Source organism: Vigna umbellata, chromosome 4 (assembly GCF_029865625.1).
Source record: "Vigna umbellata cultivar VRB3 chromosome 4, Vumbellata_1.0, whole genome shotgun sequence".
In the NCBI taxonomy this organism is placed as follows: Eukaryota; Viridiplantae; Streptophyta; class Magnoliopsida; order Fabales; family Fabaceae; genus Vigna; species Vigna umbellata.
Window position 1 is genome coordinate 32,318,922 of NC_142168.1, and position 15,094 is coordinate 32,334,015.

At 34.6% G+C, this 15,094-nt stretch overlaps 2 protein-coding genes across 2 annotated transcripts; one reads left to right on the top strand and one right to left on the bottom strand.

Annotated features, from left to right (window-relative positions):
* The first annotated feature begins 1,101 nt into the window (after nucleotides 1-1,101).
* LOC124829246 (E3 ubiquitin-protein ligase ATL42) lies at nucleotides 1,102-3,041 on the top strand. Its single transcript, XM_047302717.2, has one exon. The coding sequence runs from the start codon at nucleotides 1,380-1,382 to the stop codon at nucleotides 2,676-2,678; it is 1,299 nt and encodes a 432-aa protein (XP_047158673.1). The 5' UTR covers nucleotides 1,102-1,379; the 3' UTR covers nucleotides 2,679-3,041.
* A 1,984-nt stretch (nucleotides 3,042-5,025) lies between these two features.
* On the bottom strand, nucleotides 5,026-13,736 carry LOC124829247 (protein phosphatase 2C and cyclic nucleotide-binding/kinase domain-containing protein). Its single transcript, XM_047302719.2, has 16 exons — nucleotides 12,878-13,736; nucleotides 12,096-12,763; nucleotides 10,601-10,735; nucleotides 10,262-10,492; nucleotides 9,956-10,081; nucleotides 9,696-9,758; nucleotides 9,196-9,278; nucleotides 8,536-8,767; nucleotides 8,148-8,461; nucleotides 7,944-8,022; nucleotides 7,803-7,869; nucleotides 7,073-7,350; nucleotides 6,909-6,974; nucleotides 6,164-6,285; nucleotides 5,728-5,884; nucleotides 5,026-5,591 (listed from the first exon to the last, which is right to left on the bottom strand). Exons 1-16 carry the CDS (start codon nucleotides 13,242-13,244, stop codon nucleotides 5,343-5,345), a joined length of 3,237 nt encoding a protein of 1,078 aa, XP_047158675.1. The 5' UTR covers nucleotides 13,245-13,736; the 3' UTR covers nucleotides 5,026-5,342.
* Nucleotides 13,737-15,094: the final 1,358 nt, after the last annotated feature.

A 15,094-nucleotide genomic window follows, 5' to 3' on the forward strand; every position in this document is an offset into this window, starting at 1 on the left:
CTTTGCTACGAAGTCTAGCAACATCACAGCTTTTATTATGCAGCAGCAAGACAAGCATGTCCTTTATTGATTGCTTTATTATAATTGACTAAATCAAACTTGGAATATGTATAATAACATCTTTTTTCAACACTTTCTTTTTTAAGTTTCTTTTGCAGGGTCAGCGAAACTGATGCAGTTAACTTGGCCGCTATTAGTAAAATATAAGTACTGAGAGGAATATAACAGGTTGTTAGGAAGGTCAGTGAAGGATTCATGATCATCATTGAGCATTGATAATATTTAATTCCTCACAAAAGCTATATCAGTTTCATATTTTCAAACAGAACTGCGGATTTACAGTAGATGCAGACAGATCAGATTATCTTTTTCTTCTCAATCTAATTTTTCAAGTACTTTTATTTTGATAATGAGATCATAATAACTCTCTTAAAAAAACGTGTGGCATTTCTGGTGAGTTAAAATCCATGTCTTGAAGGTTTGCCAAAGCTGCAAGAGCAGCTGCAAAGGTAGATTAAACCTTGACTAATGGAATGTGATGTGATAACTACCTTTGACATTTTTTTTCCTGGTTTTCCAAGGCTATTACCCCACCATTTGGTCATGAAGGCATGGCCTAAACCCTCCTCACAAAATGACTTTTTTCTTCCCCTGAAGCACAGCTTTTACCTACCACTGTTCCCAATCCTTTGTGGGGTTTCCTACCTTTGACATTGTCAAATCCCATATGTAAATTTTGAAAAATAAACAATACATATATAGAAAGTGTAAATGTCTTATACGAAGTGATTTAATTACACAAATCATCCTATATAGTAAGTCTGTCATTTTTACTGTAAAAGTCATATCTAAGAAGATTTTCAACTAGTTCATATGGAATGCATATTAACCTTTCTTAAAAGACTAATGTACTGATTATTGAAAGATATGGACTCTTCATGTATCAGATTAAACAGTACAGACAAAACCAAAACGAGGTTAAGTTCAAATTTCAATTTCATACGCAAGGTGAGATTAAGGAGTAATATTCCATGTTATTACCAGCAAGGTGGCGTAAGGATTAAACAACAAAACTTTGTTTTGTCATACCATATGTCATTGAGACACACATACCAAGTCAGAAAAAGCCCAAGTTAAATACAATTGTAGGCCAACCCCACCACCTTGTGGTCACTACTGAGTCCCGAATATTTAATTGATATTTTAAATGAAGAATCAAGTTGAGACGCAAAACGTAACCTGAGAAGAAACCAAGAAAACTGACATAAGGAAAGGTTACCATTTGGGGGAGAATCATTGAATAATGTCCATGCACAACAACCCCATTATAAATTCATAAGCCTCCAACTCATCAATTGGAAACTTCTGCTGCAGAATGCATGAGGAAAACCAGAACCATGAATGAGCTTGGTGTTATCCTTTCTGTTCTCTCAGTCTTATTCCTCCATGTTAGAGCACAGACTGTTGCACCTTCAGGAGATGCTGTGTCCAATTTCCAACCAAGTCTTGCTGTTGTCATAGGAATCCTTGGTGTCATGTTTCTATTGACATTCTTTCTTCTCATGTATGCAAAATTCTGTCAACACCGCGGAGCTTCAGCTTCTCTTGGAGACCAAGAAAATCTACCAACTTTTGTGAGATCAAGGTCTAGATTTTCAGGAATTGACAAGACTGTCATTGAATCACTCCCCTTCTTTAGATTCTCTTCACTCAAAGGGTCAAAGGAAGGGCTGGAGTGTGCAGTGTGCTTATCAAAGTTTGAAGATGTCGAAGTTCTCAGACTTCTACCAAAGTGCAAGCATGCTTTTCATATTGATTGCATAGACCACTGGCTTGAAAGGCACTCTAGCTGTCCTATTTGCAGGCACAAGGTCAACCCTGACGACCACACTACCTTCACATATTCAAACAGTTTAAGGAGGCTAGCAAACCAATCAGGTCTAGGTGAAGAATCTAACTTAGAGATCTTTGTCCAGAGAGAGGAAGATCATAATGGTTCATCAAGATTCAGTGTTGGAAGCAGCTTTCGGAAAATGGGAAAGGGTGTCAAGGAAGAAGAATTGCTCATCCAAAAAGGAGCAGAAGATAGTGATGGTAACCAGAAGGGGTATCATAAACACAACCACATGATTACTATATCTGATGTTGTGTTCAAGCACAGGTGGAGCAACGTCAGTTCTTCAGACCTCATGTTTTTGAACTCGGAGATGCTGAATGCTACATCAAGCAACAGATTCAGCAACTTCGAATCAAATGCAGACCTGATGTCAACCCCAAGAGAGGTGGTAGAAAATGATCATATTAAGAACATCAAGGAGGAGATGGAGAGGAAGATTTCCTTCGAGAGCAAAGTTAGTGCTCTTAGCAACTTCAAATCAGTTTCAGAAAAGGATCCTCCTTTTACATCAGATTCTGCAGGAAAATCAAATCATACACCAAAGTATGCAAACCCAGGTGAGAAAAGGTCAATGTCAGAAATCACTGCTGTCTCTAGATTTGGAGATTTTGGCACGAAAATGAGGGTCTTCAAGGATTCTTCTTCTGTCCAAAACAACCTTAAAGAGGAAAAAATGAGACAGATTTGGTTTCCAATAGCTAAAAGAACAGCTCAATGGTTTGTGAATAGAGAAAGAAGGTCTCAGCTATCTCTGGATAAACAACTACCATTAGATGTATAACCAATGCAACCTTTCTGAGGTACACATGTTTGGTTTCAGTCCTTGTTCAACAACTTCGTATAGATGTCAGATTTTTTGTTGTTGAATAGTATACAGTTAAGCAAAGCAGGTACAGATTCCTTTTTTTCGTTTCAATCAATTCTTATGATCTGCATAAAAACTTAATCTTTCTATGGCAGAAAATTTAAGGAGCCCTCGTGAGCAGAGTAATCGAAACCCTTTTAAACTTAAAATTGTATCTTCTTTTTCAACTCATAATCAATTTTCTATTGATTTTCAACAAGAATAATAGAAGACAGCTTCATGCCGTTGTGCTCAATAATGCTGTGTATATGTGTGTCAGCCCTTTAATTTAAATATGTTCATCTTGGTCATATTTTATATCCCTTCCATTCTTTTTTTGCTAACATATAAACATTGCACATTATTAACAACTGAACTTATGCAACAAATGGCTGAATAACGCCATGGTTTCATTAATCAAACCAGTTCTTTCTATTCCACCCTGAAGGTTGGAAAAAATAGTTGTTTTTTTTTATAATGTGAATCAAACTAAACTTGACTTATCTTAAATCAATTCGAATTTAATCATAATAATAATCTTTTATATTTTTTCATCACTTTTTCATTATAATTATTTACTATTTTTAATAATGTAGTTTCACATTTTGATTTTTTTTCAAAGACTAGAATGTTTTTTTAATGTTTGAATGCTTTGAATGATTAATTTATTTGGTTGTCCAATTATATATAGGCAGACAATTTGATTTTCACTTATCATCTTTATAATAATAACTGATAAAATAAGTAAATAATTTAATTTTATGATAGATGAGTTTAGTCAATCTATTCTCATTATACCACAATAAATATATAAAATAAATTGGAAAAATAAAATATGTTTAAGTAAATCAACCTATATAACTCATCAAATAGGTAATGAACAAAGCTATAAAATTTATTGATTACCAAAAAATTGTTCGAGTGGATTGATTCAATTTTAACTCAACTTGTGTGAGCTTCACATCTCTACTTTTTTTTGTAAGTACTTTTATCAAACAAGAGGAGAAAATGGATCGATCCCAAAAGTTGAAAGATTTAAAGTACTGATATTTGATTAAGCAAATTCATCAGTCGTTACATATATCTTCTCTTCAATTTTTTCTAGGATCAAATCTAACAAGTAATAACCAGTGGAAAATTGCCAATTAACCAATTTGCGTCAAGTCAATCAATAGAAAAACAAAAAAAGAGAAGTCTGCAATTTTTGTGATCAGGTTGAATAATTGGCCATAATATGCATAACCCGAAGAAGCTTTTCAAAATAAGAGGTAGTTTTTGTCAGTTTCTTGTGTGTGAAGTGTGCATATTAATTCATGGCGAAAGAGAGGCAATACAACACGCAAAAAATAAACCCTATTCTACTGTCTTGAAGCCCAAATGAAGGATGCCATTGCCAAAATGTGACCTCAGTAACAGACTAACTCTGTCTGCTATGGCAATAGTTTAGTATTAAGCAGATCCAAAGTCGGCTAGGTGCTACATAGACAAGGTGCTTACATGCTGCATAAAAACTTATTTTAAGAGTATTTTATGTACCATGTTAACATTAAGTATTGTTACATTTGTCAATGTAGTTTTACATTGGTCACATTTTTTTAGGGGGTAGGTCTCCTTGTCGTTGTCAGATTAAAATATTTTGGTTTGGATTATGGGGGAAAGCTATTGAATATAAACAAAGTTGAAAACATGTAATTAATACATCATGACGTTAGTGGCTATGCTACCAATTTGAATGCTAAAGTACATTTTATTTCCTTTTCCCCTACTTTTTCTCTTAATAATGAGGCTTATTTTTATTTTATTTTCAAGAAAATATGCATTTTGAATGTTGATGTGAAAGATCACTCACTTTGAATTGCCACCATCACCTAGTATATTAGAAGAAAGGAGATAAGTACTAAAATGAACTTGCGTTTGCATGAAAGAAAAGCAGTTGGAGTATGTTACTGAAAATTGGAAGGACTTCTTTAATTCATGGGACAACTTTGGATCAGTCTACCGTAACACTGGGTTGCTATATTGTTACTACTGACTGAAAAAATATTTGTCACTGTGTTGCTTTGCTAAACATATTAAACCAACAATAAAACTATATATATCATGAATTTTTCTTCTATAAATACTTAAACGATCAAATGAATAAATCACGTTTATCAAAATGATAAATCAAATGAGAATGGTGTTAGAAAGAGAAATTGTCCCCAAATTTGATGTGAACGCAACAAAAATTGCGTGAGAACAAAAATAAGTTTCCCTTTTATGTGTTGGTATGAATTTCGGTCAATGACAAAACTAACTTGCTTGAATTGCAATTGACTGAATTCAAATTCAATCATTTACACTTTTATATAATATTTACAGGGGAAGGGAATTACCCCAAAAAAAATTTAGAAAAGGGAAGAAGAGATGGAGAAGATAATAAACCTAGTCTACCCAGTCTGCAACTAAGATTCAAACTATAGGGAATATTTTGCATCTGTTGCGCTGTTCACATTTTCTGGTTAACTGCATTCTTGGATTGCAATTTGTCCAGATAAGCAATGGTAAATATTGGTGGAGTGCCAAACTTCAAAAAGAAAACAAAAAGTAATGGTCATCCTTCTACCAGTCCTCAAGCCACTCAGGCACATTAAGTTCTTCTACCTCCTGCAAAGGCGAGCCCGGATAGAGAGTACTACAATCCTCAGAATGAACTTCCAAGTACTGTGTTATACGAGAAATAATTTCCTGAGGAACAGGAAAAGTGCGGCTTCTAATCCCTTCCCAATCAATACCCTTAAACCATGGGTGACTCTTGACAGAATCAGGACCTTGGCTTCCAAGTCTATTGTTTTCTTCCACTTCAAGTAGCTGAACCAATCAGTCAAATAAAATCCAATTAGAGAAAGTATGCATGGATGTTCCCAATGATGCATTGCGTATGTTTCAAGCAATGCAAACTACGTAGACTATCTTTAGAGAAAGAGAGTCTTGGTTCTTGCAATACCTTGGAGATAAGATCAACCGTTTCAGAGCTGAAACTCTCGGGAAGGTGTAGCTTCCTTTTTGCAATTTTGGCAACTGTATCAAGTTCATTTTCTCTCCATGATCCAAATGGCATCTCACCACGTAACATAAAATATATTAAAACCCCCAATGCCCACCTGCATAATCACAAGAAAACTTTGCCACCTTAACATCCATAAAATGCAATCAAGAACCATGCATTAAAAACTTTTCAATCCAATTTGGTGTAATGAAAGCCAGTTGTAACTACAATCTTATTGATTACAATTCAAAGAAAGCTTTAATTATACACTCAGTAAATGCTATGCTAATTTAGGTTTCTTGATATTGAGGAAATAAAGACAGAAGCTTGCTACTGACGAGGACTTGTGTAGTTTAACGAGAATTAATGTGTTTGGACAAGGTTTTATTTATACCAGTCGGCAGGGAAACCATGGCCTTTTCCCAAAACAATCTCTGGAGCCAGAGAATCTGCCATCCCACAAATTGTGAATGTTCTCTCGCCAGAAAGCTGTTTTCCAAATCTGAAGTCGACCAGCTGCAATCAGTGCATACACCAAAATAATTAATCGATACTGCTATATTATGAATAACTGTTTATACATATCCCTGTATCAGGATTAATACCCTTCTAAAGGATTAATACCCCCAAAATACGTTACTACACATGATAATTGATTACTTCTATCCATGAAACAACACCGATCACATCAAAGGTTAAGAGCTGAAGGTATGTATTAATGGTATCTTATATTTCACTATGAATGTTTTACATGATAATTAAGAAGTAGGTTTATTTCATTTTATACTTATACTGTATTATAACTAAGTTTCCTTCAACTCAAATGTTTAAAAGACTCTAACTAGACTTTATTCTGGGTCACACTTGCATTAAAATCTTGGTATCACCTCTGATTGCATTTATATTACAGTCAGGGAATTGTGAAGATTTTAGTTTGACATGTTAGAGAACATTTGAATTATCTTCATAATTAATGATGAGGTGTTAGATCTGTTGTATCTATATTATGCATATTTTTAGTCTTTAACGTCATCCATCGTTTACCGCGATGTCATCTGCCATAACTATAGAAGATTTACCATCAATACAACTGATAAGCATGGATTTGTTGAAAAGCAATCAAACAAAAGTTCCCAAACCTGTATCTGTCCTGTTTGTTCCAACATCAAAACATCAGGTGACACACCTCTGTAGAGAACACCATTCTGAAATTCAAGTATGAAATGAATAAAGGAAAGGGCAACTTAGCGACTAGCCAAAGAAGGCACAAAAAGCAAAGACAATAATTATTTAGATACAAGACCTTGTGCAAGTCTTCTAAAGCAGTGACAACAGATGCAGCACAAAACCGTGCGGCTGATTCACTAAAAGGACTTGAAAGTATGGAAGACAAAGGGCAAGCAAGGTGAGTATTTAGCAGTATTCCAACATACATGCGATCAGCACAAGTGCATAAAACCTGTGGTATACTAACTGAAGAGCCCAAACCCTTAATCAAATCTTTCTCTTTCAAGACCTGTGATTCCTTTCCAAGCCTTTTGATCTTTGGCTTAGAAAATCTCTTTAAAGTAAGCAAATTTTCTGCACCAAAATGTATTCATGCAGAAAATTTCATTAGAAAAAGAAATCCAGCATAGACATTTTTTATCACTATGGAATACATTTAAAGGCTATTAATCAATGTAGGAAAAGGAAACCAAGATACCTATGAAGAAAAAAGTCACAATTTTAAGAAAATATTTATATTTTGGCAACTAAAACATTAGGCTTACATCCACTTAGTCCTTTTTCAAATATTTTTCACATCCATTAACTACATCATTCTTCAAATTTGATTAATTAAGAAGGGAACAAATCCTCCAAAGATTTGGTAGGTTTATATCAAGTTCATCTACAAAAGGACTTGATTGAATCAAATTTGGAAATTGATTGTTGATCACTTGATGAATTAAATTTATGAAAGTCCATTATTTCCAGGATCAAATAATTCTATAGTTATTTTTCATGCAGGAATAGGAGAAATGTTTTTGTACCTGATTCCTTTAAATTTGCAACCCCTATTTCGGAACAGTCGGTGGAATATAGTGTCTTTCTCCACTCCTGCCAAAAAATGGTCCATAAGCTAATTTGAGGATCTCATTTCCAAAAAATTGAATGCAACAGAAAACTCTTACCAAATCTGAAAGCTGGACTTTATCAAGGGATGAAAAATCATAATTTCTTCCAGTCAACTCCATGGAATTATCCTTTGACCTATGATGAAACTAATGGTATCAATTATATGAAACTTTGTTTTTAAGTTCAGTGTATAAGCATATAAGCAGAACTGCATAGCTGTCGTCTGACACATGGTAACACATGCACATACTAAAACGTACTTGTGATCTTCCGGAGAAATCTTTTGTATGGAGCCAATAACAGATTCAAATTTGTCTTTTGTTAGCAAAGCACATACAACATCACCCACAGCAACAGCATTTATGGAACCAATACGTTCACCATAAAGGGTCCATTCACCAAAATAGCTTCCCTCAAGCTTCTCTATAGATAGTTCTGTTCTGCTCTGAACATCATTCTCCTCGTTTTGGATGTCAGGCTTGAGGCTGTAGGCATTTGGACTCGTCAACAAATCAGAATCAAAAGTGATTTTTACGCATCCCTTCTGTATAATGTACAATGCAAGGATTTCATTCTGCAAAGACATACTGAAAGTCATTAAGAAAAGATAAGAGAACAAGGGATTAAAGCAATTAAGCAATAACTTACATTGTCTATTATTGTCTGCCCATTTGAGAAGGAAACTTCAGAAAGGGAGTCAGAAATCTGACTGAGTTGTAAAATTGATAACCTTGAGAGGAGATCTACAGATCGAAGCAACTTCAATGAGGATAAGTTAGAGAATTCTGACATTAAAATCCCACGAAAATCTTCTCGTTTTAAAGCCCAAAGAGTTCCTTTTGTTACAGCACGTACAGAAGCCTGGAGTGGTTTGTTGTACCTGTAATGCCATTTTTTGAAAAACAAAAAAGTGTTAAATTGGCAAGGCAAAAAGCTAATATTGTCATAGCAGCTACATATGAAAAAAAGAGTAAGAGAAAAAAATGACTTTAAATACAATAACAACAACAGACTAAGCCTTGTTGTGTTAAGGCACCCTCATAAAAATGACTCTGCACATTTTCAGTAAAAAATAGGTTGCAAAAACTTAGTTCTTAAAGCTGGTTGAAAAATTTATATAATATTTCATATATTCTGGAATAATTATAGTTGAACTTCATAGGCCTATCTGGATAACAGTCCTCAAAAAAATATTAATACCTAACCGAGAGGAAACTTCAATGACTAGATATGTTTCATGCGAAAAAGAATAACTTCAATTGAGTGGAAGAACCACAAGATGCTAACATGTATGACTGAGTGACTTACATTAGAGCAAGCTCTCCAAAACATGAGAGTTTTTCAGCTGTGTAGCGCTGCAAAACCCTAGGTACATCCCCTTCTTTTTCTTCCTGCCATAGTAATGAATGTTGAACAGGATTAGTAACATATCTCATTGACAATATAGAAACACACAACATATTAGAAAAGACTAGGTACAGGCAGCATTCGGTTACATGACTGAAGATCTTCAAAACATGATTTCATTGACTAAACCAAGGAAAAATCCAATTAGAAGAGCTAAAATGATGGACTCGGGTTTAGAAAAAAATAAGGCAGGTTATTGAAAGATGTTAAATCCTAGAACTTTATCACGAACAAAAAATTATTAGCATGGAAATCTAAGAAACATTTAAAGAAGTTTTTAAAGCCTGAAGGTGCCACGACCCTTGCCTTTTGCCTCTGGCTAGTACAATTTTCAATATTTTCCTAATAGAATATCAGTCATCACAAATCAATAGAGCAATCAAATGACAAAGTTTATAAACCTGAGTTGCCAAGACCTCAAATTCTCCACTACCAACAACATAAAAACAGTCACCTTCACCACCCTGCAAAGTATAACTTTTGTCACAATTGTGCAATTATATAATATAATCAAAGTCAATATAAAGAGAAATTTTTAACAAGATCCAAAGACATGTTCCGTTCAAGAATGGTAAACATCAATTTCTGCCCCTGGAATCTACAATATCCCCAGGTTGGACTGTGCACAATTCTATTTTCAACTTTCAACTAAAAAACTCACCTGTTTGACTATAATATCCCCAGGTTCGACCTCCACTCTTTGCATGCAATCCAATAGAACATGACACTGAGAATCAGTAAGTTTTCGGAAGAGAAAATGATCGTGCAATGCCTGCTCTATGTGTGCCTGTGGCATATGAAGAAAAAGCACCAGCAAAGGTTCAAAGTCATTAAACTTTCCAGAGGGAGAAACTAAAATTATTACTTAATAGTAGTACCAATGTTGTTATCGATTTAAATAAATAAAAAAATGAAAAATAAAAGACCTAAATCAATTGTAAAATTAAAAGATTAAGTGGGGGGTTACTTCTTCTTCCCATGTCTTTCTATGGGCAGAAGGGGGAGGAACCCAAGCTTGCCCATTTTCTAGGGAATTTTCAAGTGCTCGGAGGCGTGCCCTTGACAAGTCATGTCTTACACGATGGTTTCTAGCACTCCAGCCAAAGGTGGAAGGGGATTCTGAACCTGTCACCTCTACGACTTGTGGCACAGGTTTTCGCAAAACATCACCATAACTAGCCGACTGAGCAACAGTAGACTGATTTGGAAGATTAGATCAGTTATTAACAATAAAGTAAATGAAAGAGAGACTATTTCTAGGAATATAATTGAAGAGAAGCAGGATAAAACAGGAAAAGTACCATACTTCAGCAGTTAGCCCATTTACATGTACAATGATGACTGTGATGTCATCTGTACGAGTTTCATATTGCAGCCAGAGTCGATAAGATTCTGCCACAATTGCAGCACAAGCATCACGAGGATCTTTGAATTTTGCAGCCTGGAAACATAATGGCAATTAAGAGACAATTTTACTTCAATTGGATGTTACACCATATCTAGGTTTAAAGTTGCAATAAATTAAATTCACAAAACCCAATTCCATGATCAAATGCACATGGTTATTATTTACACGTATTATTATCAGAAATCTGCAAGGATTAGACTTTGGAAAGATAGTTCCAAGGTCAATGATGCATCAACCTAGTTTGAACATAGAAATTTCTGACCAAGCTTCTGTGATTGAAGACATGCCCAGATACATTTCCACATCACCTGTACAATTTGACAATACCATTACCCAAAAAGGTGTTTTTTTAATATCCTTATCTATCATGAGGGAGAAAAATTTACTCCATAAAACTCCACTTACATGGCCCCGAATCACCAAAAGTATGATGCAGTTAAGTAATTTACGTCTCAAACTTAGGATTCAGTTAATCCTAAACGTTTCAACTACTAGGCTTAAATAACAGACACGAATTTCAGCACAAAATTGCATCCAATTTGACCAGTTGAAATTAGACTAATAGCAGAATATCAAATTTTAAAACTGAAACCAATGAAATGTTAAACTTGTTGGAACTATTGCAGGCGCATTGCACCCTTCTAAAAATCACTTCTCATTAAAATCAACTACAGTCACAAAATGGTGAGCTTGGTTTCAATTGGATAGTGTTTTTGCGATTCTACGAAAGCAAGTCTTGCATGAAACAGAAAAACAGCTTCATGGTGAAAAGACTAATTGCTCCCTCCCATTTTATAAAATATATATATGAAAAGAATATGTTTTAGTGAATTATGACCAAAGTGACTATTACAAACAATGCTCACCCAAAATAATTTCCTTATTAAATAATGTTTTCAACTGTAGAAGGAATAATGAAGTGGTTTGGAACTTTGTTTTCTGATGCTAAAGTTGGGCTGGAATATAATTTCAATTTCTAGAAATCCATAACTATTAGCTGAAAATTTCTTTCCCGACAACCTTATATGGAAAATTCTGTTTCCCCTGACATCCATGTGGCTTTATGCAAAGGAGTGAATTTGAATTTTCTGTCAAAAAGTCCCCAGTTGCATAAGTTGGGTCTCCTAATTTTCAGAAAGATTCCTAGTCCCTAATTCCTGATTCTAATTTCATATATGAGAGAGACACAGTAACCAACATTAATTGTGCCAGATCGTGATTGCCACTGAAACGAAATAATAATCTGCCACCAACTTCTTTAGTACACATAAAAGCAAATTTCAACAACAGAAAGCCCTCAAAAAAGAGAGAAAAGAATGTATGCCTTTGAATAAGGAAAAAACTAGCTTAAAAGAAAAGCGAGGGACACAACAATAAAAGAGATCTGCCATACCATTTCAACCACACTCTGGCTAGAGAGAAACTCAAACACCCCATCACTAGCAAGCACAAAGAAAGGGTGATCCTGCGTGAGCTCAAACACAACAATCTCAGGATTCGCCACAACCCCAACAGTCTCCGCAATAGAATCACCAATACTCCTTGTGAAAGCCGTCCCCGGGTACATCCCATTGGGCACCCACAACCTCGGAGGGTCACCATCATCACCCTCCTCAGTGCCCCAACACTGCACATCAGGGTCCTTCAACCCCTCAATCTGATCCAAAGTAAGAACCCTCGCCCCACAGAGTTTCACCCTCTCAAGCTCATCACTCCTAAACGGCGTCTGATCAATAGACAAATCAACGGCCACAATTTCCTTCCCTCTCCTCTCCGCGATCACCGCCCTCGAATCGCCGGAATTCGCCACAAATATCGTCCTGCCCCTCACCAGCACCGTGATCGCCGTCGTCCCGCTCATGCTGTCATCCAAAACATCAGCATGCAGCTGCGAATTCGTCGCCAAAAACGCCGCATGACAAGCCTCAACAGGATCACCACGGAATTTAGAATTCCTGAGCAAATTCTCACACAATTTCCGCTTCACGAACTGCGAGCACTGAGCTCCAAACTCACCATGGCCGTCGAAGACACCAAAAAAGTGGTCATTAGGACTCGTACCTGTCGAGATAAAAACCCTCACACACAATGACAACCAAAGACACACTCCACAAAAAGAACCAGCCAAAGCCACAAACAGAAACAGCAGAAAACACAACTTCAAAAAAAAAGTACCGAAAGGCGTGTGGATGCAGAAGCTATCCTGGTTCGCTTTATCAAGTGCATCGGGATAGTAACCTCTCTGAGACAAAAACGAGTATCGCAATTCGAAGTTCTCAGAAGGCACTTTAACGATTCGTGAACCGTCCGGCGGCAGGAACTGCGCCGAAACCCTAGCTAATCTCCGGATTCCCGCTTCGGAGTCCCTCGTGATGCTCAATTGGTTAAGCTGGTCTCTGATTTCACCTTCTTCAACGTCGGAAGAGGTGGGCGAGAAATTAGCCACTTCACCAACGTCGGTGGTTCTGGCTATGGGGTCTCCGTTGATGCTTGAACCTCTGCAGTTGTCACCTATACAAACTCGCGAGTAAATGCAACCCATCGCGAGTAAAAGAAAACGAAGAAGAAGAAGCAGAATGAAGTAATAAACTGAGATGCTAAATTTGGCATCAAGAGAGAGAGAGAGAGTGGTGTGGGTAACAAAAGTTGTGTCCTAATCTGAAATCTCAATTATTAGGAGGAAGGAATTTCGAACCACAAATTGTTTGCAATAAATGAGCAGGAAGCATGACAAATGAGATTATGCTTACTGATGCAGTGTGCAAAAATTAGTCTATATCGGATTTTCGTGCATTGCGATTGGTTTTGTTTTGTTTAAAATGGCTTCTACCGAATGGAGTTTAGTGGTTGGTTAAAAGCGAAAGGCAAAAGAGAAAAAGATTACAGTAGAAGAATAGGATTAGGTTAAGTTTTGAACAAGTTTTTGTAAGAATTTGCAGTGTTTAATTAGTAGTGGATGAGAACGAAGACTGGTGCATGTGATGTGTGTAAGGTCAGAGAGAGAGAGAAAGTGAGTCACAGGTTTTGTTTTCGTGGTGCTGCTCATGTGTGTTTAACATCTTCACGCGCCAACTTTCACTTTAACATAAACCAATAATATAATATATTATTTATCTAAATTTAAAAATAAATAGATTATGTTCAAATGATATAAATAATTAAAATACTTTATATAAAATAAAACGTATTTAACATGAAAAAAATTAATATATTTGACTTAAGATAAGTAAATTTATTAATTTTTTACATACAGAAATGTATTAATGTATAAAAATTTTGACACAAATTTTAATTTTATTTTAAATTTTAATAAATAAAAATATATTTAATTTATATATTTATATGTGTAGACAAATATTAAATATATATTAGGTTAAATATTTTTTTAATCTTTTAATTTTTCATAAAAAGTAGAATTATTTTTTTCTAAAATTCTAAATTAATTTAATTTTCAATCTTTGAAATTATGTGAATTTAATCTTTCTAATTAATTTAGTTTAATTTATTTAAAATTTTAAATATATTTCTTAATTAATATTAAAAAAGAATATATCAAACAATGCTCAAATATTATCATAAAATAGGTGTGGAATTTAAATAAATTTAATAAAAAAAATGATTTACATAATTAAACTCACACATTTCAAAAAGTTAAGAGTCTAAATTGAATCAAAATCATTAATTTTAAATTTTAATGAAAGTTAAGTAATGAAAATATATTTAATTCATTTAATGTTTAATTTAATGTATTTTCGTTTTTATTGGTTTCGTAGAATAAAAATGAAAAAAAAATGTAAACGTACGCTAACTTTCAAACGAAACTGTTTAATTTGAATGTAATAACTTTTCTGAGTCAACTGACATTAATTTAGTTGATTTCACAAAAGAAAATGTGTGAATAATAACGTTGCAGTTGGAATTTAAATGAATAAATAAATAATGAATATGATGATAGGAAAAGGGACCCGCTAAAAATTTAGTGGTGATGGCAATGAATTTTGAGCTGTATGATTGATCAACTTTTGTAGGGTCATTATTCATTGATGGTTTCAGTGTTATTTTTTCATCATGTTTCATCTTCACTGAATCATGACCCCTTACAAAGTGACCATTCACACACCATGCATGATAGTTCCAGATTAATTTAGATTTTTCTGACTTTTTTTGTATATATTAAAATTAATATGTTTTTGAAGGTTTAATAGAGATAAAAAAAATAATTTTGATATTATTTAATATGAGAAATTGATATTTAAAAAGTGTAATTTTTCACATCATTTCCTTTTCTAGTTTGGGAAAAGTGGTCCCTTACTCTTTCTTTTCTTCTTCTCTGACCTTGATGCTTATCGATTTATCTATCTAAGAATTTATCATTGGACACTTTTTGGGCAC